Source organism: Mesoplodon densirostris, chromosome 9 (assembly GCF_025265405.1).
Source record: "Mesoplodon densirostris isolate mMesDen1 chromosome 9, mMesDen1 primary haplotype, whole genome shotgun sequence".
In the NCBI taxonomy this organism is placed as follows: domain Eukaryota; kingdom Metazoa; phylum Chordata; class Mammalia; order Artiodactyla; family Ziphiidae; genus Mesoplodon; species Mesoplodon densirostris.
The window spans coordinates 15697225-15724377 of record NC_082669.1 but is presented as its reverse complement, the minus strand read 5'-3'; the positions used below and the strand labels follow the sequence as shown (position 1 = coordinate 15724377).

Genomic DNA, 27153 nt, shown 5'->3' with positions numbered 1-27153 from the left:
GGAAGACAAATTGTTGTGCGTTGAGAAGTATTTAAAGTTGAGGCTTTGAAAAAAATCTAGGATTAAAGGGAAGGAGAGAAAGGGCAGCCCGAGTGGAAGGCAGGTTCAAGGGAAAGATTGGTTCATTCTCTCTCTCTCTCACACACACACACAAAGTATTTATAGACTTTCACTGCCTTGTAGACAAAGACCATCAGGCACACACCTAGAGTTGAACAGATGGGGTTTAGTGCTCATTCCAGAATAGGAAAAGGCACATCATTGGGAACCATGGTGTGGGTCAGTAAGTGGAAATTATAAAAGGAATCGTTATGATATTTGGGCCTATATTTTGTGATTTGGGCTCAGGTTTAAGGAGGTGGGGCTTTGCTCTGGATTGGATGCTATCAGCACGTGTGGGTATTCTATGGTTGGGGATCTCAATAAATCTTATCCATAGGGAGGGCAGAGCAGAGAGCCAGGCTAAGGCTGTAATTCATAAAGAAGCAGCAGTCACTTCTATCAGCCAGGAGAGAAGGATGCATGGTATATTGTGAGTTGGACAGTGTTCTGGTTGTGCTTGCATTCAGATGTGATTATAAAGTGGTCCTTTGTCTGTCTTGACCCATCATGATCACAGAGTGGCTTTGTCTGAAGCTGATGTTCTGTGAAATTGTTTCTATTCACCGGAAGAGCACCAAGGCCCAGCTGTGAGTGCCAGGCCAGCTCCTGGATGTCAGGAGCTGCTTTTCCTTTCTTGAGGCCTGAGGGGAGAATGATGCTAAGAGGCAGTCATTTCCTTTTGGATTTAACCTTTACGAGGACTTTTGAATCATAGAGAAGTAGGTCTGGATCCAGGCTTTGTGTGACCATACTCTCCAGAATCCCTAGCACAAAGTACAAGCTCAGTAAATGATAAGAGAAGGCATCTTGCTGGAGCAAAATTTTATTCAAGGTCAGCCAGGAGGAAATAAAAAGACTAAGTAGATCAGTGTGGTGAGATTATGGATATTTAATTTTTTTCTTTGAACTTATCTGTATTTTCTAATTTTTTTTACAGTGAGCTTATATTATTTGGGTTATAATATATGTTTCCCCCAAACACAACAAATATAAGGTTGTACTTATGAAGAAGGAGGGACAACTCTGCTAAAGCAGGTGGAATAAATCACTTCTAAGAACTGAAGGAAAATTCTGAATTACAACTCCCATGTCTCCTCCTGTGTGAGGTCTTGCCTGGCTCCCTTAACGTAATTGGTCTATGTTGTCATAATTATTTGTTTAAATACTCATGCCCACCCCATCACCCCGACTTGAGGCTTCTTGAGCCCAGCAACCATGACTTAATTTTTTGTTTTTCTTAACATCTAACAATGCTTGGCATAAAACAGACACTCTCTAGATATTTGCTGAATATCACCTTAAACATTATACATTTGAAAAATCTCTGTCTTTCCTGAAAAAGTCTTCTTTAACCCTGAACTTTTGCTGCGGAACACCATGAGGCAGTGTGGCTATCACCAAAGCAGTGTTCTCTACACTGACCTCAGGTTGAAAAATGATGAATCATTGTGTTAAGAAATCAGAAAACTATTCCCAGATTTCCATCTGAACACTAATGAGTCCCCTGAATGCTCTTGGTACATAAATCAAGTTTGGGAATTTTATGTCTTCATCTTGAATCCTGAGGTCCTAAGTAATTATAAACACATATCCAGCTGAATTCTGCTGACAACGTAGTACAGACGAGGAAGCAGAGTTTTCTCATCTCCAGTCTGGTGTGGGGTAGGCAGGTGCCAGGTTGTATACTCCCAATTGTTTTGAAAGCGGAAGATGCTTAGGTTCATTCACCAGCAGTAGAGAATAAAGAAGTGAATTCATTTAACATTCAGTACTCAACAAAGGATTATTGAATGCCTGCCATGGGCCAGGCTAAGCTAGATCTTGGGATATGGTAGTGAACAGAGCAAAGATCCCTGCTTTACTGGAGCTTACATTGTAGTGGAGAAGATAGACAATTAATATGAGATATAATAAATGAGTAAATGTGATACCATGTTAGAAGGTGGCAAGTGCTGTAGGGAAAAAAAAAGACCTCAAAATAGGGCAGGGTAAAATTACACAGTTGAGTAGAGGCGGGGGAAAGGCAGTTTGCAATTTTAAATAGGGTGGCAGGTAAGTCAGGCAGGCCTCAGTGGGAAGTAACATAGCAAAGACCAAGAAGGTATCTGTGGGATTGTCCAAAATGTCATTAGGTGATTTTAAAGACAGATGTGATAGTGGGTTTTTTTGTTTTTGTTTTTGTTTTTTTTAACATCTTTATTGGAGTATAATTGCTTTACAATGGTGTGTTAGTTTCTGCTTTATAACAAAGTGAATCAGTTATACTTATACGTATGTCCCCATATCTCTTCCCTCTTGAATCTCCCTCCCTCCCACCCTCCCTATCCCACCCCTCTAGGTGGTCACAAAGCACCGAGCTGATCTCCCTGTGCTATGCAGCTGCTTCCCACTAGCTATCTGTTTTACATCTGGTAGTGTATATATGTCCATGTCACTCTCTCACTTTGTCCCAGCTTACCCTTCCCCCTCCCCATGTCCTCAAGTCCATTCTCTAGTAGGTCTGCATCTTTATTCCCATCTTGCCCCTAGGTTCTTCATGACCTTTTTTTTTTTTTTTTTTTTTTTTTGTGGTAGTGTTTTGTGAACTACTGTTAGAGGTGATCAAAGCAAAGGACTGAGGCAATTTCAGAATTGACTGAAAACCTGAAAGGAACTAGAAGAAGTCAGTCTTTTGCAAGAATTATTGTCAAATAGTCTAGAAAGAGCTGCAGACCTAATCCATATTCCTCAGAATCATGTAAACAGAGTTTCTGCTGAAAATGTTAATGAATGTGGTATGTATAGACTGAGGATGAGGAATAATATTTGAATGTTTGCCCTTGATCCTAGATCTGTAGTTGCCTTATGTGTAGATTAGCAACGAAGCCAGGAAGGTTAACTTTGCAAAACTGTACACCACTTACAAGTGACAGGATTAGAATCCAAATCTCTGGCTGGACTCACAGCCCAAGGTGGGTTCCATTTTACCAAATAGATGCTTAAATTTTAAAAATCCAACATTAAAAAGCCTTAGGAATTACAACTTCAATAAACAAGATCACCACTGCTGCCTTAATTCCCTGAATACCCAGGAGAGAACACACACTTTTGAGCCCTTGTAAGACAAAGGTGGCAAGTGTCAAGCAGATGTGAGTGTATCGAGCGTGGCCACTGCTGGTGCCGCAGTGTGCACAGATCACGGTGGAGGCACAGGCAGGAGGGGGCATATACTCATTGGCCTGTGAGCTGCTTGGCATAACCTCTTCAAACACACACATCGATTATTTAGCAAGGTCAGATGGCAGGCTTACTGACCACCAGTAATCGTGCCCTATAGTGCCTCCAAAGGGTGTATGCCATTTATAAACCATGCTGGAATTCTCTGTTGTTGGACTGATGGAAGTAGATATAACCAAAAGCAAATGTTTTATGTCAGGAGGAAAGGGGTCAGGCTTAGGTTGGAGCAGTAAACCTTGACTGCCTTGTGCCAGGCTTAGCAGTTTTTCTGCTGTTCATCACCCTCAGTGAGAGGTAGAAATTGTGACTGTGTTCTCCGAGGGCCGTTGAATCATGGTGGATAGTGTATTTATTTCATTCAGACCCAGACCCTTAGGAGTTCTTTAATCCTTTGTATTAAGGATTGGTGAAAGTTTATTTAAACTGTGAGATGGAGGGAAAAAAAGTTCAGTAAGCAAGTCCATAAAGTGAATGAGGTGTTTAACCTACCTAAATTTTTCTTTAGCACATTAAGAATGCTTTTTTTTTAAACATCTTTTTTGGAGTATAACTGCTTTACAATGGTGTGTTAGTTTCTGCTTTATAACAAAGTGAATCAGCTATACGTATACATATATCCCCATATCTCCTCCCTCTTGCGTCTCCCTCCCACCCTCCCTATCCCACCCCTCTAGGTGGTCACAAAGCACCGAGCTGATCTCCCTGTGCTATGCGGCTGCTTCCCACTAGCTATCTGTTTTACATTTGGTGGTGTATATATGTCCATGCCACTCTCTCACTTTGTCCCAGCTTACCCTTCCCCCTCCCTGTGTCCTCAAGTCCATGCTCTATGTCTGTGTCTTTATTCCTGTCCTGCCCCTAGGTTCTTCAGAACCTTTTTTTTTTTTTTTTTTAGATTCCATATATATGTGTTAGCATACGGTATTTGTTTTTCTCTTTCTGACTTCCTTCACTCTGTATGACAGTCTCTAGGTCCATCCACCTCACTACAAATAACTCAATTTCATTTCCTTTTATGGCTGAGTAATATTCCATTGTATATATGTGCCACATCTTCTTTATCCATTCATCTGTCAGTGGACACTTAGGTTGCTTCCATGTCCTGGCTATTGTAAATAGAGCTGCAGTGAACATTGTGGTACATGACTCTTTCTGAATTCTGGTTTTCTCAGGGTATATACCGAGTAGTGGGATTGCTGGGCCATATGGTAGTTCTATTTGTAGTTTTTTAAGGAACCTCCATCCTGTTCTCCATAGTGGCTGTATCAATTTACATTCCCACCAACAGTGCAAGAGGGTTCCCTTTTCACCACACCCTCTCCAGCATTTACTGTTTGTAGATTTTTTGATGATGGCCATTCTGACTGGTGTGAGGTGATACCTCATTGTAGTTTTGATTTGCGTTTCTCTAATAATTAGTGATGTTGAGCAGCTTTTCATGTGCTTCTTGGTCGTCTGTATGTTTTCTTTGGAGAAATGTCTATTTAGGTCTTCTGCCCATTTTTGGATTGGGTTGTTTTTTTGTTATTGAGCTGCATGAGCTGCCTGTATATTTTGGAGATTAATAGTCCTTTGTCAGTTGCTTCATTTGTAAATATTTTCTCCCATTCTGAGGGTTGTCTTTTCATCTTGTTTATGGTTTCCTTTGCTGTGCAAAAGCTTTTAAGTTTCATTAGGTTCCATCTGTTTATTTTTGTTTTTATTTCCATTTCTCTAGGAGGTGGGTCAAAAAGGATCTTGCTGTGATTTATGTGATAGAGTGTTCTGCCTATGTTTTCCTCTAAGGGTTTTATAGTGTCTGGCTTTACATTTAGGCCTTTAAACCATTTTGAGTTTATTTTTGTGTATGGTGTTAGGGAGTGTTCTAATTTCATTCTTTTACACGTAGCTGTCCAGTAAGAATGCCTTTTAATGTGACGAGATGGATATGTTAATTAGCTTGATAGTGGTAATTATTTCACAATGTATATGTATACACATCAAAGCATCCTCCTGAATACCTTAAATATATACAATTTTTATTTTTCAGTTATATCTCAGTAAAGCTGGTGAAAAATAAAGAATACCTTTTATACCCAAATATTGTATAAATTGTAGGTCACATCTACGAGGAACTTCCCTTGGCTATCCTTGAATGCTTAGTAACTTGTATTACTAAATGTCTTTCCAGTATCCTGAAAGGTAAATTTTTTCTTAATTCAGACTAAAGAAGTCAAAACTGACTAAGCGTCAAATTGGGTTTTACCATATCCACTTTAACTGATGAAGTGAAAAATAATGAATGATGTGTTTCACTTGAATGTGCCCATTGATAAAACTTTTGCTAGCTAAAGACATCTGTTTTGGGACTTCCCTGGTGGCACAGTGGTTAAGAATCTGCCTGCCAATGCAGGGGACGTGGGTTTGATCCCTGGTCCGAGAAGATTCCACATGCCGTGGAACAGCTAAGCCCGTGTGCCACAACTACTGAACCTGCACCCTAGAGCCCGTGAGCCACAACTGCTGAGCCCACGTGCCACAGCTACTGAAGCCTGCACGCCTAGAGTCCATGCTCCACAACAAGAGAAGCCACCACAATGAGAAGCCCGTGCACCCCAACGAAGAGTAGCCCCGGCTCACCACAACTGGAGAAAGCCCATGCACAGCAACGAAGACCCAATGCAGCCAAAAAAAAAAAAAAAAAAAAGACATCTGTTTCCCTGTGGCTCTTTTGTCATTTACATTTCAGTGTAGCAGTTGCAACTGCTGTTCCTGACATCCTGTGTTTTGTAATTTACAAACAAAGAGAGCTGAATTAGGATGCTCTGGTAAAATCATCCAGGAACCCCCAGTCTTGCTTCAGGGTCTCACAAACTACCCAACAGGGGAAGGAACTGAAGCCCTCCTGGGGCAGTGGCTGGCAAAAAGTGTCCCTAAGTGATCTTGACAACAGACAAGATTAAGGGGAATGATGAAGAGCTGACTCATAGGGCCACAATAAAATTCCTTGCTAATGGCTCTAGGTGGGTCTGACTACTTTTTTAATTTCCTAAAGAATAGTGTTTTGGACTGGTGCTGTTTATTCTAAGATGATTGAACACAGATATAAACAGGCTTCTTTTCAGTTCTCAGGGCTATATACATTCCCCCTTGACAGCTTTATCTAGTCCAGAGTCAAAACACCAAGATTTATGCCTGAGAAGAATTTGACATTGACTTCTTTTGGATGCCCATACAAGTACACTTTCTACTCAAGCTGGTGTGTAATCTGCTGGATTCCCCCCCCACCATTTTGGAGGACAAAGCCTAGGTTTGCATCTGTATAATTACTTGGGGGAGAGCAAAGCTGTTGTAAACACACGTAAATTACAGCTTTACTTTGGCTCTTGTGAAATATTATTTCATGCAGCCAATTAATCCAACCGTAGTTTTACATTTGAAGATTCAATTGTTTAATGTAATAATTAGTACAGATTTTCATACTCATGTTTGTAAGAGTTAGAATTCATTAATATTAATTAACACATATTATGCTGTGTCCCCTATGGGTATATGTGGAACATTATACCAGATGCATGGGAATGTGTGGCAATATAAGGCAGTTTCACATCCTGTTCATAAATAGTTTATATATTGGTCCAAACCTAGAAGAGAAAGTCCAAAATACATTTACAGGAAAAACATAAACTCAGTGGAATGGCATTCCCCCCATCTCCTCTGAGGCCTTGGTCAACAGTTTCGCCCTCTCTTTCCCATATCGTCAGCTTCTTCCTCTTCACCATCCCCTCCTCCTCAGGGTTTAAACATGCCAGAGCCACTGCAACTCTGAGCAGGAACTCTGTCTTTGACTGTGAGTACTCCTCTGGCCATCCTTCTCCCTCACACTCCAGCTTCTTGAAAGAGTCCTGTGTGTTCTCAGGCTTCACTCCTAACCCCACCATCTGACCTCTACTGCCCGTAATCTATGGAACCAGTCATCCTCAGGTCATCAGTAACCCAGTAGGTGCCAACCAATCCAAAGGACTCTGGTCCTCACCTACCTGACTTCACTACTCCTTCTCAGTTTCCTTAATGAGTTCCTGAGCTTCCTCTGGATACAATCTGGGATTGGCAGTGATTCTGTCCTGCAGCTTCTTTTAGACTTTTTATATTGTCCCTGGAGATCTCACTCACACCTTTGATTTTCATCTCCTGAACTCTGTCCATTTGCTTCATGCTTACTGAGTCAGTAATGCAAAGTGGTTGAGAGAATAGAGTTTGGAGCTATATGCCCCTGGGTTCCAATTTCTTTTATGTTTTAAATTAATTAATTTATTTTTGGTTGCATTGGGCCTTAGTTGCTGCACGTGGGCTTTCTTTAGTTGAGGTGCGTGTGCTTCTCATTGCGGTGTCTTCTCTTTGTTGCAGATCATGGGCTCCAGGCATACAGACTTCACTAGTTGTGGCTCGCAGGCTCTAGAGCACAGGCTCAGCAGTTGTGGTGCACGGGCCCAGTTGCTCTGCGGCATGTGGGATCTTCCCGGACCAGGGCTCGAGCCCATGTCCCCCGCCTTGGCAGGTGGATTCTTAACCACTGTGCCACCAGGGAAGTCTCCAGTTTCTAATGTGATACTTTCTAGCTATGTACTCTTGCAAAGTCTCAATTACCTAACTGTAAAATAGGGAAAATAATTGTACCTACTTTTCTGGTCATCCCATACCATTCCCAAGAGCCTGGCACAATATTCTATGCCCAGAAGAAACCTAGTGAACTTGTGAGAATTAAGTGCAATAATGATGTGCATAGCACTGTGGCTAGCACACAAATACTCTATAAATGTTAGCTATCATTATTATTACTGGGCACTGACATTTGGATTCTTTAGGTACCTTGAACTCAATATATTCTAAAGTGAACTTGACATTTCCCCCAGACTGGTCCCCTTCATTGCAGTTATAGTCAGTGACATATTCGACCCAGTCAGTAAACAGAGATCTAGGTAATATTTCTTTCCTCATTCCTTTCTTTCTTCCATGTCTACTCAGTGTCTCTAAGACCAATTTATTTTATCTTCTCAATATCTCCTAAACAAATTCTTTTATTTCTGCATCTACAGCCATATGTTTGGTTCAAGCCTTCCACACATCTATCAAAATGTTCTTCAACACAAACCTCATTCTTTTTCCTCCCAGCCTCAAACCCTATAACTGCCTCCATTTGCCCAGGTTAGCCTGCTTTCAAGGCCCTCCATGATCTGACGCTGCCTCTCTCTCCAACCTCATTGCATGTAGGCTCTCTCCATACTCCCCACCCTCACCTAATACCAAGCTCTCTACTTCAGCCGTAAAAAGCACTGACTTCATCAAACATGCTGTCCTGTCCCCTATCTCTGTAGCTTATATATATGCCAGTTTCTTTCCCTGGAATACACTCCACATTACCTGCTTCTCCATATTACTGATGAAGTTGTACTCATCCTTAAAGATCCAGTTCAAATATCTCCTCCTCCATCATTTGTATTTTTAACCCTAATCCACCTTATACTTACAAATTGAAGTCAGTTTATCTTATTGCATTGTCATGTGTTAACTTCTACATGTATTTCCTCCTGCCCTTTGAAACCCTTGATCAAGCAGATATTGGATCATTTTTACATTCCCAGAATCTGGCAGTGTCTGGCACTTAGTAGGTACTCAAGTATTAGTTGAAGGAATGGATGAACCATATAGAGCAGGTATACCTATCACAAATTGTCTAATTACTATTGGGTTGGCCAAAAGGTTCGTTCTTTTTTCTCTGTAAGATGGCTCTGGTAGCACTTAGTTGTCTTTAACTTTATCCGAAACAATTCTGTTAGACTGTATGTGGCAGCTGTCATATCAGCATGCATTTTAAAAAAGACATCAAAATTGATGAATTTTTGTGTAGCCATTTTAATATTGAAGATGGAAGAAAACAACATTTTCAGCATATGATGCTTTATTATTTCAAGAAAGGTAAAAATGCAACTGAAACACAAAAAAAGATTTGTGCAGTGTATGGAGAAGGTGCTGTGACTGATTGACCGTGTCAAAAGTGGTTTGTGAAGTTTCGTGCTGTAATTTTCTTGCTGGACAATGCTCCATGGTTGGGTAGACCAGTTGAAGTTGATAGCGATCAAATTGAGACATTAATTGAGAACAATCAACCTTATACCACGTGGGAGATAGCCGACATACTCAAAATATCCAAATCAAGCACTGAAAATCATTTGCACCAGCTTGGTTATGTTCATCACTTCGATGTTTGGGTTCCACATAAGTTAAGCGAAAAACACCTTCTTGACCATATTTCTACCTGCGATTCTCTACTTACACGTAACGAATATGTTCCATTTTTAAAACAAATCGTGATGGGTGATGAAAAGTGGATACTGTACAATAATGTGGAACGGGAGAGATCATGGGGCAAGTGAAATGAACCGCCACCAGCCACACCAAAGGCTGGTCATCATCCAAAGAAGGTGATGTTGTGTGTATGGTGGGATTGGAAGGGAGTCCTCTATTATGAGCTCCTTCTGGAAAACCAGACGATTAATTTCCAACAAGTACTGCTCCCAATTAGACCAAATGAAAACAACATTTGACAAAAAGCATCCAGAATTAATCAACAGAAAATGCATAATCTTCCATCAGGATAACACAAGACTGCATGTTTCTTTGATGACAAGGCAAAAACTGTTACAGCTTGGCTGGGAAGTTCTGACTCATCCCCTGTAGTCACTAGACATTGCACCTTCTGATTTCCATTTATTTCGGTCTTTACAAAATTCTCTTAATGGAAAAAAATTTTAATTCCCTGGAAGACTGTAAAAGGCACCTGGTCTTTGTTCAAAAAGATAAAAAGTTTTGGGACGATGGAATTATGAAGTTGCCTGAAAAATGACAGAAGGTAGTGGAACAAAATGGTGAATACGTTGTTCAATAAAGTTCTTGGGGAAAATGAAAAATGTGTCTTTTATTTTTACTTAAAAACTGAAGGTACCTTTTGGCCAACCCAATATTGTTTCTTTAATTGCCAGCCAACCTTCACCTCCTATATCCTCATAACTGTTTTTACAATCATACTTAAACATTATGCACTCCCTTTGCTTTGATGGACTTTATTAGGAATAGCCCTATAAAATTCACAGTTAGATGGATGTTATTTTAAATGATGTTCATTGCACTGCTCAGTGTCCCCTTTGTAAGAAACCGCAGGAGAAGCTTCTCTTAAGTCTCTGCATCTGAAATAGCCACGCTTCTCCTGAGCAATATGTGTGCTTTTCATGTTTTCAACTCTTCAGTTTCTGTAACTTTAGAGCTTCAGAGACAAACTTAAAATGTCAGAGCATGCATCTTGCATATTTATCTCCACTGGATATATTTTTCCAACCCTGATTTGTTATCCTCTTTTCCCACGTTATTGTCTTGCTCGATTGCCTTTCTTTGTTAGCTGCCTTACATCTATTTTAGAAAAAGGCGAATTGTACAGTTTATCCTTAAGTACATAAAGGAAAGTGAAAAGGTAAAATGAAGACGATAACATATGTACAAGTAACGAAGAGGGGAGGGAACAGAGGAGAACATTAGAACATTAGAATTTTCTAGCAGCAATGGTTTTAACAATAATATCTTACTGATGTTATCACTAACCAATCAACTAACATTTTTGGAGCAGCTGTGTGCCAGACATTGTGCTAGGCATGGGGGTGCAGAGATACAGAAATTGAAGTTTCTACTCACAGGAACTCACAGTTTTATCGGCTCTAAATTACACTCTGGCCTTTAGGATTATGACTGAGATAAGAGAGGATACCCTTCCCCAATAGGGACCCATTCCCCAGCCCACAAGAAATAACTCTTTTACTTAGAATATAGACTAAGCTTCTTTGGCATGTGCCTCAAACTGCAGGTGGCTTAAATGGCTAGAAATGTGTTTATTTCTCAGTCATAAACCAGTCTGGGGGTAGATGGTCCAGGGCTGGTGGAGTGGCTCTACTGTGTACAGCACATAGCTTCCATATCTAGGGGCCGTGTCCTAGTAGCAGGAAGGGTAGAGGGCCAGGAATCATGCCTGTTTCCTTTAAAGGGCATGACCCAGCTCTGAAAGTGACCCAGGTCACTTCTGCTCACCTCCCTATGGGCAGAACTTGATTCCTTTGTCTCAGGAGCTGCAGGGGATACCGAGAAATATACTTCTAACTGGGGGCCACAGTCCAGTGAGAAAAAAGAAGAGGAGAATAGATATTGGTAGACTGCTAACAAATTTCTGCTAACATTAGCAACAAGGTTTCTTCTTGTTCCTGTTCTTCTTAGTAGTAGTATGAATATTGCTGTTGTCGTTGTTATTATTATTATTTGGTGATGATGATGATCCTAATGATTTTTCTTCCCACCTCTGAAAGCTATTTAAAGGCCATATATGCTCAGGCTACAGATCAATTTATAGCTGCACTTCCTCTTCTCTGCCCCATCTATGAACTTCATCTCTTCAAGTTCATCTTGAATATATCATCTCCATCTCTTCACAAACAATTCAGATGATATATTGTTTTACCTTCTGATTTTTCACTTGATTTTATTCATAACATAGGCAAAGTTTTGAAAAAATATATGAATATCTCCCCTAGAAAAGGTGAAGGCACGAGCATGGCAAGACAATGATTCACAAGTTTTAGTGTTTAAGATCTCACTATTGACAGCTCCTAGTAGATTAAGTCTTACCTGAAAGAGTTCTCTGTTCCCCCAGTTGTAGGTTATAAAACTATATTTTAGTTTTGCACCTATTCCATATATTTTAGAATATGAGTGACGATAAGTTGTTATGAGACACAATTCAAATTGAGATGGGATATAGGAGAGGAAGGGAAGAGAAAAATGCTTTCTAATATTGCTGGTTCTGTGTATAATTTAGCTGTCTTTAAATATTAAGTAATCTTTTATACTGATCATAAGTATATTCCTGAACACAGGGAGAAGTATTCTCACTCTAAATTTATAACATTTTTGGAAGCTTAATTATCATACTTGAAGGTCAAATGGTACTTTATTGCAATAAAATACAAAGAGTAATAAAGAAATTATTCCTGGGGAGATGAAAGTCTAGGTTCATAGCTCATTAAATGGTAACTGCACAGACTGTGTCTAATTTGTCATATTTAGCTTTGGAAGTTTCATACATTTGAATTTCAAATTAGGTGAAGAGATACCTGAGGCAAAACTACCTAGGGCCTTTGAATTCTAAAATGATTCAGGAGCTATAGTTCCCATAACATAATACCTATATTTGTAAGAAATGCCTATCATCAGCCATATAGTGCTTGCCTGACTCAAAGGCTTTTTAAAAAAATAGTCAGTAATATTAACACAAAGCTCATTAACCACTCCCTCAGTTTGTTTCCAGACATTCCTTTCTTTTTCTGCCCAGCATATTGAAATCTCCATCCTTTGCAGTGAATAATTTATTGAACAAATTGGCCAAAATTTATTTTGGAGTCACAAGATTACTCAGAAGTTTCCTCCAAAATAAGGCATTTGAAAGAAAAACACTTTTGTCAAAAGAACAGCCTTTGGAGGAGTTAAACGCAACCCCATTCTTTTGCTTATTTTAGGTTGCTGTGACCTCATGAGATGCTGGTGACCTCAACCTTTGAAAGAGCATAAACACAGAAATGCTTTTTAAGAAATGAAGCTTTTCTTTACTTTCAGCATGTAATTTGTCTCTTGGACAAATTGAATTGATGATAGGAAGAATTTCTGCTTCAATTTAATATTGAGAAACCATATAATGATCCATGTTTGTGATATTTTCTAAAAACACCCAAAGATTTAACCTGTTAGAATGTAATTAAGAAAAGGATGGCTGTGAGCTCTAAGATCCAAATGAAATCAATTGCTTCCTGTTGAAGTTTACAGAAATTTTCTGATCTTCCATTGAACTTGACCATCTGCAAAGTTCAGCAAGTGCTCTGTTGCTAGTGTCATAAGGACAAATTATTAATTATCATCTGTGAGATTCTCCAAATAATTGGAGATAATAGAGAAAATATATTTAGTAAATGAAAGGCAGTATTGACAGAGTAACTATCTAGTGCCAAACAATAGATATTTAACATTAGTTGTGTTTAAAAATTTGGAAAGGGATTGATTACTGGTTATTTTCATATTGTAGTGAAGGTCAGATTAATTTACAGTGAGCGGAAAATAATGAGCTTTTAAAAATATATCTCACCCTCCAAAAAAGTAAACATATTCCTTAGTAACTTCAGCTCTTGCCAACTCTAGAACCAGCACCAGCACAAAGGTGTGTTAACATATGTGGGCTGAGTGCTTTTTTTCATTTACTCAACAAAGTGTCAGTACATGCTTTTTGTACTTGTATTTTAAACAGATAAATAATAGTCTTGTTTAAAGAGACCAGGAAGCATATTTTTCTTTGAAAACTTTGCTACCGAATTTACTTTTTTTCAGGTTAGACCTCCTCAATCTCTATGACGTGAATTGACTGTCTTGTTTGTAAGTGGGGTCTCTTTACAGTTGTTTCACATAATAATCATTCACATTCACTATTCCTGGCATAATTATAGTTATCAAATTTGCATTAGTATGAGTTCTTGTATTCATTCAAGGCAATTCCAGTCTTTTTCTTATAACACATGGAGATTAATAAACCATTTCAAGAATAGCACAGCTGAGTAAAAGGGAAGCTCTCCAAGGAATATATTTTTTCAAAGAAATTTTAAAGTATCTTCTGAAAATAATGATTCAGGTTTCTTTTATTTTCAACTGTATTAGCTTATCAATTAAAAAGATCCATTCTTGTCTTCTTTACATAGCCCATGAAACGTTAGTGAAATTATATACCTAATATTCAGGTCACTTAATAATACCCTAGCATCTAGGAAAATGTTTGACTAAGCAAAGACCTAGCATATTCATTATTGATGTAAACCTTTGTATTTTACCAAAACAAATAACCTGGATAGGTCCTACTACAGAATTTGGAGGACAAATAACTTTCTAAAAATTAATTAATTAATTAATTAAAATTTTTTTTGGCTGCGTTGGGTCTTCATCGCTGTGTGTGGGCTTTCTCTAGTTGCAGCGAGTGGGGGCTACTCTTTGTTGTGGAGCACGGGCTCTAGGCACACGGGCTTCAATAGTTGCAGCACGTGGGCTCAGTAATTGTGGCTCACAGGCTCTAGGGTGCGCGGGCTTCAGTAGTTGTGGCGCGCAGGCTCAGTACTTGTGGCACATGGGCTTAGTTGCTCCTCGGCATGTGTGATCTTCCCAGACCAGGGATCGAACCCGTGTCCCCTGCATTGGCAGGTGGATTCTTAACCACTGCGCCCAAATAAATTTTAAGTGGCACCATCACAAACACTGAAAGGAATCTGGAAAAATAAATTGTTAGTGCATAGTTATGAGTGATTTTGACTCTTAAGAACATTTATTACCTATCTAGTATGAAAGGACTGTATTATGCTTAAAACATTAAAAGTTTCCCCATTTTTTTTCTTGTTTACCTGCTTTCAGGAGATATTTGACTAATGAAATCACATAGATCCTCATTTTTTAATGCTTTCCTGGGAAAATTGCTACCAATTTGTGTTGATAATTTTAAAGTTTTAAAGGTGTTTGGCTTTTTCAACTAAAACCAAGTCAGAGTATGCCATGCTTTCATTGCTAATGCTTTGCTGGAAACATGCTTTTAAAAAACATGGAGGCTTTAGTGAGATTGCTATCATGATTCTTACATTCTGTTGGCTTGCTTTTACTTTATTTTTTTAAGCAAAGTAGAATCTTCATTTTAATTTGCCTGTTTAGCATTTCATATTATATCTGTGGTTTTGACTAAGTTGATTCATTTTGATGACATTGGCATACTCCTTAAGTTATCAGGATACAACTTAATTTCAATTTCCAGTTTAGTCCGGTTCCTTGAAGTTGTCAAGCTTTACAAAGGACATAGTTTTTACATTTTTGTGGATTTCAATGACATTAACTTTGTGGGTAAAGATTACAAAGATGAGCTAATATTTTGAATGAGATCTAGAGTTCTTTAAAACATGAATCTATTTACTCTTTATGTTATGTCATCTGTTAACATAGATGTTGTCATCTTGCCTAGGATTAGTAAAAATAAATAGATATTCAAAATTATGAGTTGGATTTGTTTATCCATTGCCAATACTCATGGAGCTCCTTGGAGTGATCAGTGAAATCCAACTGCAAGATATGGTATCCCATGATCATTGTACTTTAATTCTAAAACACCACTGAAAGTTTCACCTCTAACCAGTGCATTGTTTATGAGAGTTTACAAGTTATTGGTAGAAACTTCATATTAATCTGAATTGCCCCAACATTTATGGGAAGGTAAATGATTTCATAAGTAATCAATGGTTTGTGTAAACCAAAATGAAATCCTGGTATTTTTCTCAGAAGTGAATTTTTTCTATAGTGTAGGATGTACAACTGATTGTTTTTGTGAATCTAGAAATATCCAGATTTGTTAACAGCTCGGTGTTAGAATAAAAAGTGAGTGCCCTCACAGTGTAAAGTTCTGTCGAGCCTTTATATATAGTCTTATGGGTCTCACCAGTGAAGCTAAATCAGGACCATATTATGAAACTTCCCCTCAGTCACCTCTCTGGGTACAGAACCACTCCAAGCTATCTTCCCCTCTCTCTAGTTCAACCCCCTCTGACAACTACCAGGGCCCTCACTGCCAGTGCATCCTCCCCTGTGTCTATCTGTGGTCATCCTCTGACCTGGTCTTCTTATCACAATGCAGAGACATCTGGAAGAAACCTTGACTTCTGTTAAAGGTGTGTTGTATCCTATTTTCCCCAAAGCCAAAGCCTACTTCTTTAGGAACGTTATTGTTGTTTCTCATTCTTAGAAACTATGCAGCACCTTCCCACTAGCATCCAGTTTACATTTGGTCGTGGATATACATCAGTGCTATGCTCTCACTGCATCCCAGCTTCCCCTTCCCCCATCCCTGTGCCCTCAAGTCTGTTCTCTACGTCTACATCTTTATTCCTGCCCTGCCATTAGGTTCATCTGTACTGCTTTTTTAAATTCCATATATATGTGTTAGCATACGGTATTTGTTTTCCTCTTTCTGACTTACTTCACTCTGTATGACAAACTCTAGGTCCATCCACCTCACTACAAATAACTCAATTTTGTTCCTTTTTATGGCTGAGTAATACTCCATTATCTATATGTGCCACATCTTCTTTATCCAGTCATCTGTTGATGGACATTTAGGTTACTTCCATGTCCTGGCTATTGTAAATAGTGCTGCAATGAACATTGTGGAACATGTCTCCTTTTGAATTATGGTTTTTTCAGGGCATATGCCCAGTAGTGGGATTGCTGGGTCATATGGTAGTTCTATTTTTAGTTTTTTAAGAAACCTCCATACTGTTCTCCATAGTGACTGTATCAATTTACATTCCCACCAACACGACAGGAGGGTTCCCTTTTCTCCACACCCTTTCCAGCATATATTGTTTGTAGATTTTTTGATGATGGCCATTCTGACCGGTGTGAGGTGACACCTCATTGTAGTTTTGTTTTGCGTTTCTCTTAAAGTAGTGATGTGGAGAATCTTTTATGTGCCTCTTGGCCATCTGTATGTCTTCTTTGGTGAAATGTCTATTTGGGTCTTCTGCCCATATTTGGACTAGGTTGTCTGTTGTTGTGATATTGAGCTGCATGTTTTGCTTGTATATTTTGGAGATTAATCCTTTGTCAGTTGCTTCATTTGCAAATATTCTCTCCCATTCTGAGGGTTGTCTTTTCATCTGGTTTATGGGTTCCCTTGCTGCATAAAACTAAGTTTCATTAGGTCCCATTTGTTTATTTTTGTTTTTATTTCCCTTACTCTAGGAGGTGGGTCAAATCCTTTGTTGTGATTTATGTCAGAGAGTGTTCTGCCTATGTTTTCCACTAAGAGTTTTATAGTGCCAGGCCTTACATTTAGGTCTTTAATCCATTTTTAGTTTATTTTTGTGTATGGTATTAGGGTGTGTTCTAATTTCATTCTTTTACATGTAGCTGTCCATTTTTTCCAGCACCACTTATTGGAGAGGCTGTCTTTTCTCCATTGTATATTCTTGCCTCCTTTATCAAAGATAAGGTGACCATATGTGCGTGGGTTTATCTCTGGGCTTTCTATCCTGTTCCATTGATCTATATTTCTGTTTTTGTGCCAGTACCATACTGTCTTGATTACTGTAGCTTTGTAGTATAGTCTGAAGTCAGGGAGCCCGATTCCTCTAGCTCCATTTTTCTTTCTCAAGATTGCTTTGGCTATTTGGGGTCTTTTATGTTTCCATACAAATTGTAATATTTCTTGTTCTAGTTCTGTGAAAAATGCCATTGGTAATTTGATAGGGATTACATTGAACCTGTAGATTGCTTTGGGTAGTATAGTCATTTTCACAATATTGATTCTTCCAATCCAGGAGCATGGTATATCTCTCCATCTGTTTATATTATCTTTGATTTCTTTCATCAGTGTTTTACAGTTTTCTGAGTTCAGGTCTTTTGCCTCCTTATGTAGGGTTATTCCTAGGTATTTGATTCTTTTTGTTGCAGTGGTAAATGGGATTGTTGCCTTAAATTTTCTTTCTGATCTTTCGTTGTTAAGAGTATAAGAATGCAAGAGATTTCTGTGCATTAATTTTGTATCCTGCAGCCTTACCAAATTCATTGATTAGCTCTAGGACTTTCCTGGTGGCATCTTTAGGATTTTCTATGTAAAGTATGATGTCATTGGCAAACAGTGAGAGTTTTACTTCTTCTTTTCCAATCTGTATTCCTTTTATTTCTTTTTCTTCTCTGATTGCTGTGGCTAGCACTTCCAATACTATGTTAAGTAATAGCGGCGAGAGTGGATATCCTTGTCTTGTTCCTGATCTTAGAGGAAATGCTTTCAGTTTTTCACCATTGAGAATGATGTTTGCCGTGGGTTTGTCATATATGGCTTTTATTATGTTGAGCTAGGCTCCCTCTATGCCCACTTTCTGGAGACTTTTTATCATAAATGGGTGTTGAACTTTGTTCAAAGTTCAATGTGGTCTATTCTGGAGAATGTTCCATGTGCACTTGAGAAGAAAGTGTATTCTTCACTTTCAGGTGGAATGGCCTAAAAATATCAATTAAGTCTATCTGTCTATTGTGTCATTTAAAGCTCGTGTTTCCTTTTTCCTGCATCTATTGAGATGATCATATGGTTTTTATTCTTTAATTTGTTAATATGGTATATCATATTGATTGTTTTGCATATATTGAAGAATCCTGGCATCCCTGGGATAAATCCCACTTGATCATGGTGTATGATCCTTTTAATGTGTTGTTGGATTCTGTTTGCTAGTATTTTGTTGAAGATTTTTGTGTCTATATTCATCAGTGATATTGGTCTATAATTTTTTTTTTGTGTGTGTGATGTCTTTGTCTGCTTTTGGTATCTGATGGTGGCCTTGTAGAACGAGTTTGAGAGTGTTTCTCCCTCCTCAGTATTTTGGAAGAGTTTGAGAAGGATAGATGTTAACTCTTCTCTAAATGTTTGACAGAATTCCCCTGTGAAGCCATCTGGTTCTGGACTGCTGTTTGTTGGAAGATTTTTAATTATAGTTTCAATTTCATTACCTGTGATTGATCTGTTTGATTTTCTAATTCTTCCTGATTCAATCTTGGAAGGTTGTGCTTTTCCAAGAATTTTTCCATTTCTTTGAGGTTGTCCATTTTATTGGCATAGAATTGCTTGTAGTAGTCTCTTATGATCTTTTTGTATTTCTGCGGTGTCAGTTGTAATCTCTCCTTTTTCATGTCTAATTCTATTGATTTGTGTCCTCTCCCTTTTTTTCTTGATGAGTCTGGCTAAAGGTTTATCAAAGAACCAGCTTTTAGTTTTATTGATCTTTGCTATTGTTTTCTTTGTTTCTATTTCATTTATTTCTGCTCTGATCTTTATGATTTCTTCCCTTCTACTAATTTTGGGTTTTCTTTGTTCTTATTTTTCTAGTTGCTTTAGGTGTAACCTTAGATTGTTTATTTGAGGTTCTTCTTGTTTCTTGAGGTGAGCTTGAATTGCTATGAAGTTCCCTCTTAGAACTGCTTTTGCTGCATCCCATAGGTGTCGGATCATCATTTTATCATTGTCATTTGTTTCTAGGTATTTTTTGATTTCCTCAGTGATCTCTTGGTTATTTTGCAGCACACTGTTTAGCCTCCATGTATTTGTGATTTTTACTGTTTTTCCCCTGTAATTGATATCTAATCTCATAGCGTTGTGGTCAGAAAAGATGCTTGATACGATTTCAGTTTTCTTAAATTTTCCAAGGTTTGATTTGTGACCCAAAATGTGATCTATTCTGGAGAATGTTCCATGTGCACTTGAGAAGAAAGTGTATTCTTCACTTTCAGGTGGAATGGCCTAAAAATATCAATTAAGTCTATCTGGTCTGTTGTGTCATTTAAAGCTTGTGTTTCCTTATTTATTTTCTGTCTGGATGATCTGAATATTGGTGTAAGTGGGGTGTTAATGTCCCCCACTATTATTGTGTTACCGTCGATTTCTCCTTTTATGGCTGTTAGCATTTGCTTTATGTATTGAGGTGCTTCTATGTTGGGTGCATAAATATTTACAATTGTTATGTTTTCTTCTTGGATCAGTCCCTTGATCATTATGTAGTGTCCTTCCTTATCTCTTGTAACAGTCTTTATTTTAAAGTCTATTTTATCTGATATTAGTATTGCTACTCCAGCTTTCTTATTATTTCCATTTGCATGGAATATCTTTTTCCATCCCCTCACCTTCAGTCTGCATGTGTCCCGAGGTCTGAAATGGGTCTCTTGTAGACAGCATATATAAGGGTTTTGTTTTTGTATCCATTCAGCTAGTCTGTGTCTTTCGGTTGGTGTATTTAATCCCTTTGCATTCAAGGTGATTATCAATATGTATGTTCCTATTATCATTTTCTTAATTGATTTCGGTTTGTTTTTGTGGGTCTTTTTCTTCTCTTTTGTGTCCTGCTTAGAGAAGTTCCTTTAGCATTTGTTGTAAAGCTGTTTTGGTGGTGCTGAATTCTCATAGTTTTTGCTTGTCTGTATAGCTTTTGATTTCTCCATCGAATCTGAATGAGATCCTTGCTGGGTAGAATAATCTTGGTTGTAGGTTTTTCCCTTTCATCACTTTAAATATGTCTTGCCACTCCCTTCTGGCTTGTAGAGTTTCTGCTGAGAAATCAGCTGTTAACCTTATGGGGATTAAGACAACGGTTTTTGAAGCTGGCTTTTTATCAGAATCAGCTGAGGAGGTTTTTAAAAATACAAATTCTGAGTTTCCATTCTCAGAGATTCTGATTCAGAGATCATTTCTAAATGGCCCCTCCGTGATGATTAGATTGGAGGTGGTTCAGTGAAAGATGCCATGTGCCAAAATTTCGGAAAGGGAGATATCAATTTGGGTAGACTCCTTAGATTAAAGTACACTAAAACATAACATTCTCTTTATTGCATCCAGGCCTTAGTCACCAGAGTCATTTAAAGTCAAGTAGGTAATTTAATTGATGCCTTTGCAGACATTTTGTTACACTTATCTGCCCATTGTACTGGCTAGAAAATATTTCTGATAATTGCCATAAATTTTTTTTTAACTCATACCAATGAAGTCATAGAAGGTTGCCTTTTTTTTTTTTTTTTTTTTTGCAGTACGCAGGCCTCTGACTGTTGTGGCCTCTCCCGTTGCGGAGCACAGGTTCCAGACGTGCAGGCTCAGTGGCCATGGCTCACGGGCCCAGCCGCTCCGCGGTATGTGGGATCTTCCCGGACCGGGGCACGAACCCGTGTCCCCTGCATCGGCAGACCGACTCTCAACCACTGTGCCACCAGGGAAGCCCTGCCATAAATTTTATACTTAATTTAACTAACTTATTTCCCAGTTTTTTTCAAGTTACATATTTTACAAATATCAGTATTATTTCCTGCCCATCTTAACAATTTATCCCATGAATACAGAGACCCCCTTTGGTAAGGTAGTTAATATTGGACATGGTAAAATATTATGATATCCTAAGAAACACAGCAAACAAAAAACATCCCTTTGGTCCAAGTCCCTTGTTAGGTGCTACAAAATCTCATTTCTTGTCTTTGCAGTGAACCTTTTTGAAAAAGTAGTTTGTACAGTAGTTGAGAGAGTTGTCACTGAGGCCAAATTCCCTGGGTTCATCTACAGACCCTGCTTAACACTGTGCCTTGGTAACAGGATGTTCTCAGTAGATACCAGCTTTATTAGGATTATTTTGGCCTCTCCTTTAACCCTCTTCTCTCTTAAAACTCTCTCTTTTCTTTATATCCATAATGAAATGCTCCTTCTTGGTCTCCTTTGCTAGCTCCTGTTCTACCAGTCCCTGAAATGCACATTTACCTCTTCATTTCACTCTTTTTTTTTTTTCCTATGCTCTCTCTGAGTGACATGCTGGTCTGCTTCCATGACTTCACCACCTCCTGCGTGATAATGCTTCCTTAATTGATGAACAGTACAGATCTCCCTCCTAGCTCTTGCTTGGAACTGTCCAGTAGAAGTATAATGTGAGCCACAGGTGTAATTTTAAATATTCTAGAAGCCACATTTAAAAAACGAAACCAAAAAAAAGGTAAATTTAATAATGCAGTTTAATTCACACAGAATATATAAATACTAAGTATTTCAATGTCATATAATCAATATAAAATTGAGATATTTTACAGTTTTGTATTAATTATCTGAAATCTGGTCTGTATTTTACACTTAAAGCACATTTTTAAATGGAAGTATAGTTGATTTACAATGTTGTATTAGTTTCTGGTGTACAAGAGTGATTCAGTTCCATATATATATATATATATATATATATACACACACACACGTATATATACACACACATATATATACATACACACTCTTTTTCAGGTTATTTTCCATTATAGGTTTTTACAGGATACTGACTATAGTTCTCTGTGCTATACAGTAGGACCTTGTTTTATCCTCTACAGTAGGATCTATTTTATATATGGTATTGTTACAGCACATCTTAAGTATTGGAATACTTGGTCTGTATTAAGATCTTTTTATAAATACATAAATAAATAAATTTATTTATTTATTTGTGGTTGTGTTGGGTCTTAACTGCTGCGCGAGGGCTTTCTCTAGTTGCGGCGAGCAGGGGCTCTCTTGGTTGTGGTGTGTGGGCTTCTTATTGTGGTGGCTTCTCTTGTTGCAGAGCATGGCCTCTAGGCATGCGGGCTTCAGTAATTGTGGCAAGTGGGCTCTGTAGTTGTGGCTCACGGGCTCTAGAGCACAGGCTCAGTAGTTGTGGTGCACGGCCTTAGTTGCTCCACGGCATGTGGGATCTTCCCGGACCAGGGCTCGAACCCATGTACCCTGCATTGGCAGGCAGATTCTTAACCACTACACCACCAGGGGAGCTCTGTATTAAGATTTTGTAAGTTTTACCTTTGAAAACTGGATTGACCTATCAAAGTATTCCATATCTACTTAAAGGTCTTCCAATAACTGAGTTGAATATAAAAAAATTATTTTCCTTTAATATCCACACCCACCTTGACAAGATTTGTCCATCTTTTTTCAGAAGAGCTGATTTAACTTTGGTACAAAAACATGTCAGTTTGAAAACTATGTCTGTCCAAGTAAATTCATTTACTCTTGTGTCAGCCTAGTATTATTAACATGGGATTCACAGGGATATTACATAAGTTGAAAAACAACTCCAAAATTATCATTATCAATGAGAAATTCTTCAAATATTTTTGGAGTTTTTTGCAGACAATTTAGAAAATTGTCAATTGCAATTAAAATCTGCATATTGATCATATTAGGAAAATATGTAAAATCATTATTTATTTGTGTGTTGGAGGTTTCAATTTCAACATGAATTCTCTTAAGTTTTCCAACTACCTTGCAAGTAAACTCTTGCTTTCCTTGAGGCTTCAAGTTCAGTTCACTCATACGTAGTGTGATATTAGTGAGGGAACGTGCATCACGTGCCTTGTTTTTGTCATTGGTTATTGGATAATTGGCAATTATTCATTTTGTTTCAAAAAAATCATAGATTTAACAGTTCAGTGAATCTTTGTAAAACTCCTCATAACCAAACATAAACACAAAATCATTAAATTCTTTTTGGCGTAAAACACAAAATCATTAAATTCTTTTTCTGTTTTGTTTGTTTGTTTGTTTTCTGTAAACTAGTAATGATTCAGAGCATTTGCATGTGTATTCTAACAACTGTATCTATGACACTTTCCACAGAATCTACTTCATACAACTGAGCACAAGTATTTTCAATATATATAATATGTTGGTATGCAGCAGTAAGACAAACATCAGTCTCTAGTTTTTTTTTTTTTTTTTGCGGTATGTGGGCCTCTCACTGTTGTGGCCTCTCCCATTGTGGAGCACAGGCTCCGGACGCACAGGCCCAGCGGCCATGGCTCACGGGCCCAGCCACTCCGCGGCATGTGGGATCTTCCCAGACCGGGGCACGAACCCGCGTCCCCTGCATCGGCAGGCGGACTCTCAACCACTGCGCCACCAGGGAAGCCCAGTCTCTAGTTTTAAAATGCTCTTAACTATGGATTTTTCATCTAACATAACTGAAGCACTGACCATCGTGATAGAAACTAATTTTTTTAATATCCAGCTGAAGTTCTTCTTTAATGAATGTAAAAGATTTTAAAGTATCTTTCATGAGTTCTAATTTTTAGATAGTGAATTGGCAATATTTCTTCATAGATTTGGAAGTCCTTTGAGAAAAAAACATAACCAAAGTATTAATTGGCCAGTGTCCCTTATTTCCTAACTCTTATCAGAGTGCCCATTTGTAAAATGCATATTTGAACATGCACTCCTTTGCTGATAAAAGTTCAGGAGATCATCATGCTTCCATGGTAAAATCCAAATTCCTTAACATTCAATTCCATGATCTTGGCCTCCCAATCTTACCAACTTCACTTTTCCACCCCCTCCTCTTAAACTTCCTTCTAGTCATGCTGAAATTGTTGTGGTTCTTGTGAAAGGCCATTCTCTTTTACCTCTCAATGCCATTTCACTTTCACTCCAGAAAGAAGCACATCTCCCCTCCCTTACCCCCACTTATCTTCCTCCTGCTAGTCTTTCAAAACTCAGCAGCCTCTCCTATGGCTTCCCTGGTGGTGCAGTGGTTGAGAGTCCATCTGCTGATGCAGGGGACACGGGTTCATGCCCCGGTCCGGGAGGATCCCACATGCCGTGGAGCGGCTGGGCCTGTGAGCCATGGCTGCTGAGCCTGCGCGTCCGGGTCCTGTGCTCCGCAACAGGAGAGGCCACAGCAGTGAGAGGCCCGCGTACCACAAAAAAAACACAAAAACTCAGCAGCCTCTCCTAACAACCCTCTTCTCCTGGGCAGCCCCGAATTAGTATCCCTCTCTTTTCCCCCTTTTCACCCCAGGACCTCTGAACACTCTCCTGTAGCACTTATTACACTATATTGTAGTTGTCTCCACCAGATGGTAAGCTCTTTGAGGGCAAGGATGGTGCTTTTTGTCTCTATACCTCACACCCACAGCAGCCCATGGCATGTAATGGGTGCTCACATCACATTTATATTGTGTTTCAAGGGATACCTGACTAAACTTGCATAATAAATAACTGCCCTGTATGTAAGGGGTTCTACTTTTCACTTTGACTTTTAAATATAATGAATAGTGAGTTGGCCCTCTTATTTTAGGGTGTTAGTTGGCATTTTCTTCTTACTCCTCTAAGAAGGTTCTATCTAGCCATTTAATTTGTTTAGTATGACTAAGTTTTGTAACTGTATTTGTGGTTGTTTATTAATGGATTTTGCTCTTGTTGCTAATCAATCATCTTTCCCTTTTTCTCTCTCGGTCCAGCTCCAACAGAGGCCAGTATGCACCCGCATCTAGGTAAGTGTTTGAGACCCCGATGTCACTGACCTTAGTACTAGATCTACTTGTTTCAGTCCTCTGCCATGTGAGCAGGTGATACAGAGGTGAGGAAACTCTCTGCCCTCTCTGATTCGCTGATCATTCACTGAAATCAGGCTCAAGTCCAGATTATGCTTGAACCCGGGACCTCACCTTATGAGGTGATCCAGCTGCCCAGCTGGGGCTAATGGAGGGACTTTTGAACCTGTTAGTACATTTATCCTTGGGATCCTGTTGAGTGTGATCTTTTGACACAGTGTTCTAATGCTGAAATTTCCCCACAGCCCCTACCCATCATAAACAGTAGAGCATGGAGGCAATGGGCAAGGAGCTCTGAGTATGGAGGAGTTGAGATCCTTTCAGGTCTGAGATATCTGCTCAAAGTAGTATTGGGTTGTAAAAAGAGAAATAATTTGGCCATTTCTTCAAAAATTAAAATGAGGTTGTTTAAATAAATGCTTTTTTTAATGGCACCATGTAAAGTTGCCACCTCTCATTTTTCTCATGATCTTTTCATTCACATGTACTTAGTGGGCCACAGTTCTTGAGGCAGGGTTGTATAGTGGTTAATAGCACAGATTTGAAGCCAAACCAACTGGATTTATCTCACTTTCACCACTTGCTAGCAACGTGATATTGGGCAGGTTATTTAACCTCTCTGTGCCTCAGTTTCCCCATCTATAAAATGGAAGTCATAATAGTACCTACCTCCTATGGTTGTTATGAGGATTAAATGAATTCATATTTGTAAAGTATATAGTCAATGATATAATAATGTTTGTAAAGAAATAAATACATGAACAAATAACTATAGAGGCTTACCCATGCCTTTTTAAAAATACCTCTAGAAAGCAAATAATCTTTAAGAGTTAAATTTCTCATAGGTGACAGTGAAGACTTATTTTAAAAGCAGTTTCCTACACACACTATTTAATAAAAATGAAAAGAAGTCATCCTAGCTGGCTCCAGCTTTTTCAGATGTCTCTCACTGTGGGACTTACAGATGGGTCAGTATTTGTCTCTTGGGCTTTCTCTTTCAACCTATAAACCCAATTAATTTATTTTTCTCTTTGGAAAATCTGCCTTGAGAAGCCCTACTTTTATGTAATGCTACAGCTTGGGGCTCCTCTTCTTTGGCAGATGAACGCAAGCACTTAGAAGCATGCCTTCTAGCAGCCGAGGCAGGCTGGTGACCCGCAGTGACCCAGCTGAGCCTCGACCAGGTTCGGTATTTGAGAGAGCGGTACCCTGTAGGCATTTCAGGCACCGCATCTAATTGCTCAGAGGAGTCATTAAATCACTCCCACGCACAGAAGACATCACAGTGTTCTCTCCAGTGTAAATCCATATCCTCCCTGTTGTCAGGCCTAAGGCTTCGAGTCTGAACAGCCATTTCTCTCAATACATGCTGATTCACTGGTTTCCCAGTCTTCGTTATGTGCTTACCTGCTGGCATACCCGGTATACAGAGGGCGAGGACGGCTGCAGGTGGCAAAGAGAATTTGGAAGTGTGCTTCCTGATATTTGGAGGTGATTTTAATTACCCAGTGATTTCAGTGAATTATATTCAAGTGAGCCCCCCCAAAAGGGTAAAATGTCACTTTTGAAAAAAATAAAAAATTTTGGTTATGTTTTATTAATCAGATCATATGATTTTAATTTTCCCAAAAAGCATGTGTAAACTAGTCCAAACAAATTTATACAGACCCAGAGAATTTATATTAGCTGAAACAAATTTCCCAAGCAAACCATGGGAATCAGATGAGGAGGTTTTTGAGCACTAAATTCATTTTTTACAACTCGAGTAGAAATAATTATCATTCCTCATACAACCTTAAAAATGAGCCTACTTAC

At 38.7% G+C, this 27153-nt stretch overlaps 1 protein-coding gene across 2 annotated transcripts in view; it reads left to right on the top strand.

Annotated features, from left to right (window-relative positions):
- The window catches only part of RELN (reelin), a 527861-nt gene that overhangs the window by 225971 nt on the left and 274737 nt on the right, over positions 1 to 27153 (top strand). For both annotated transcript variants that reach the window (XM_060107639.1, XM_060107638.1), the window contains exon 5: positions 25246 to 25278. In XM_060107639.1, coding sequence (XP_059963622.1) covers positions 25246 to 25278 — 33 coding nt within the window. The remainder of the gene's footprint in view (positions 1 to 25245; positions 25279 to 27153) is intronic.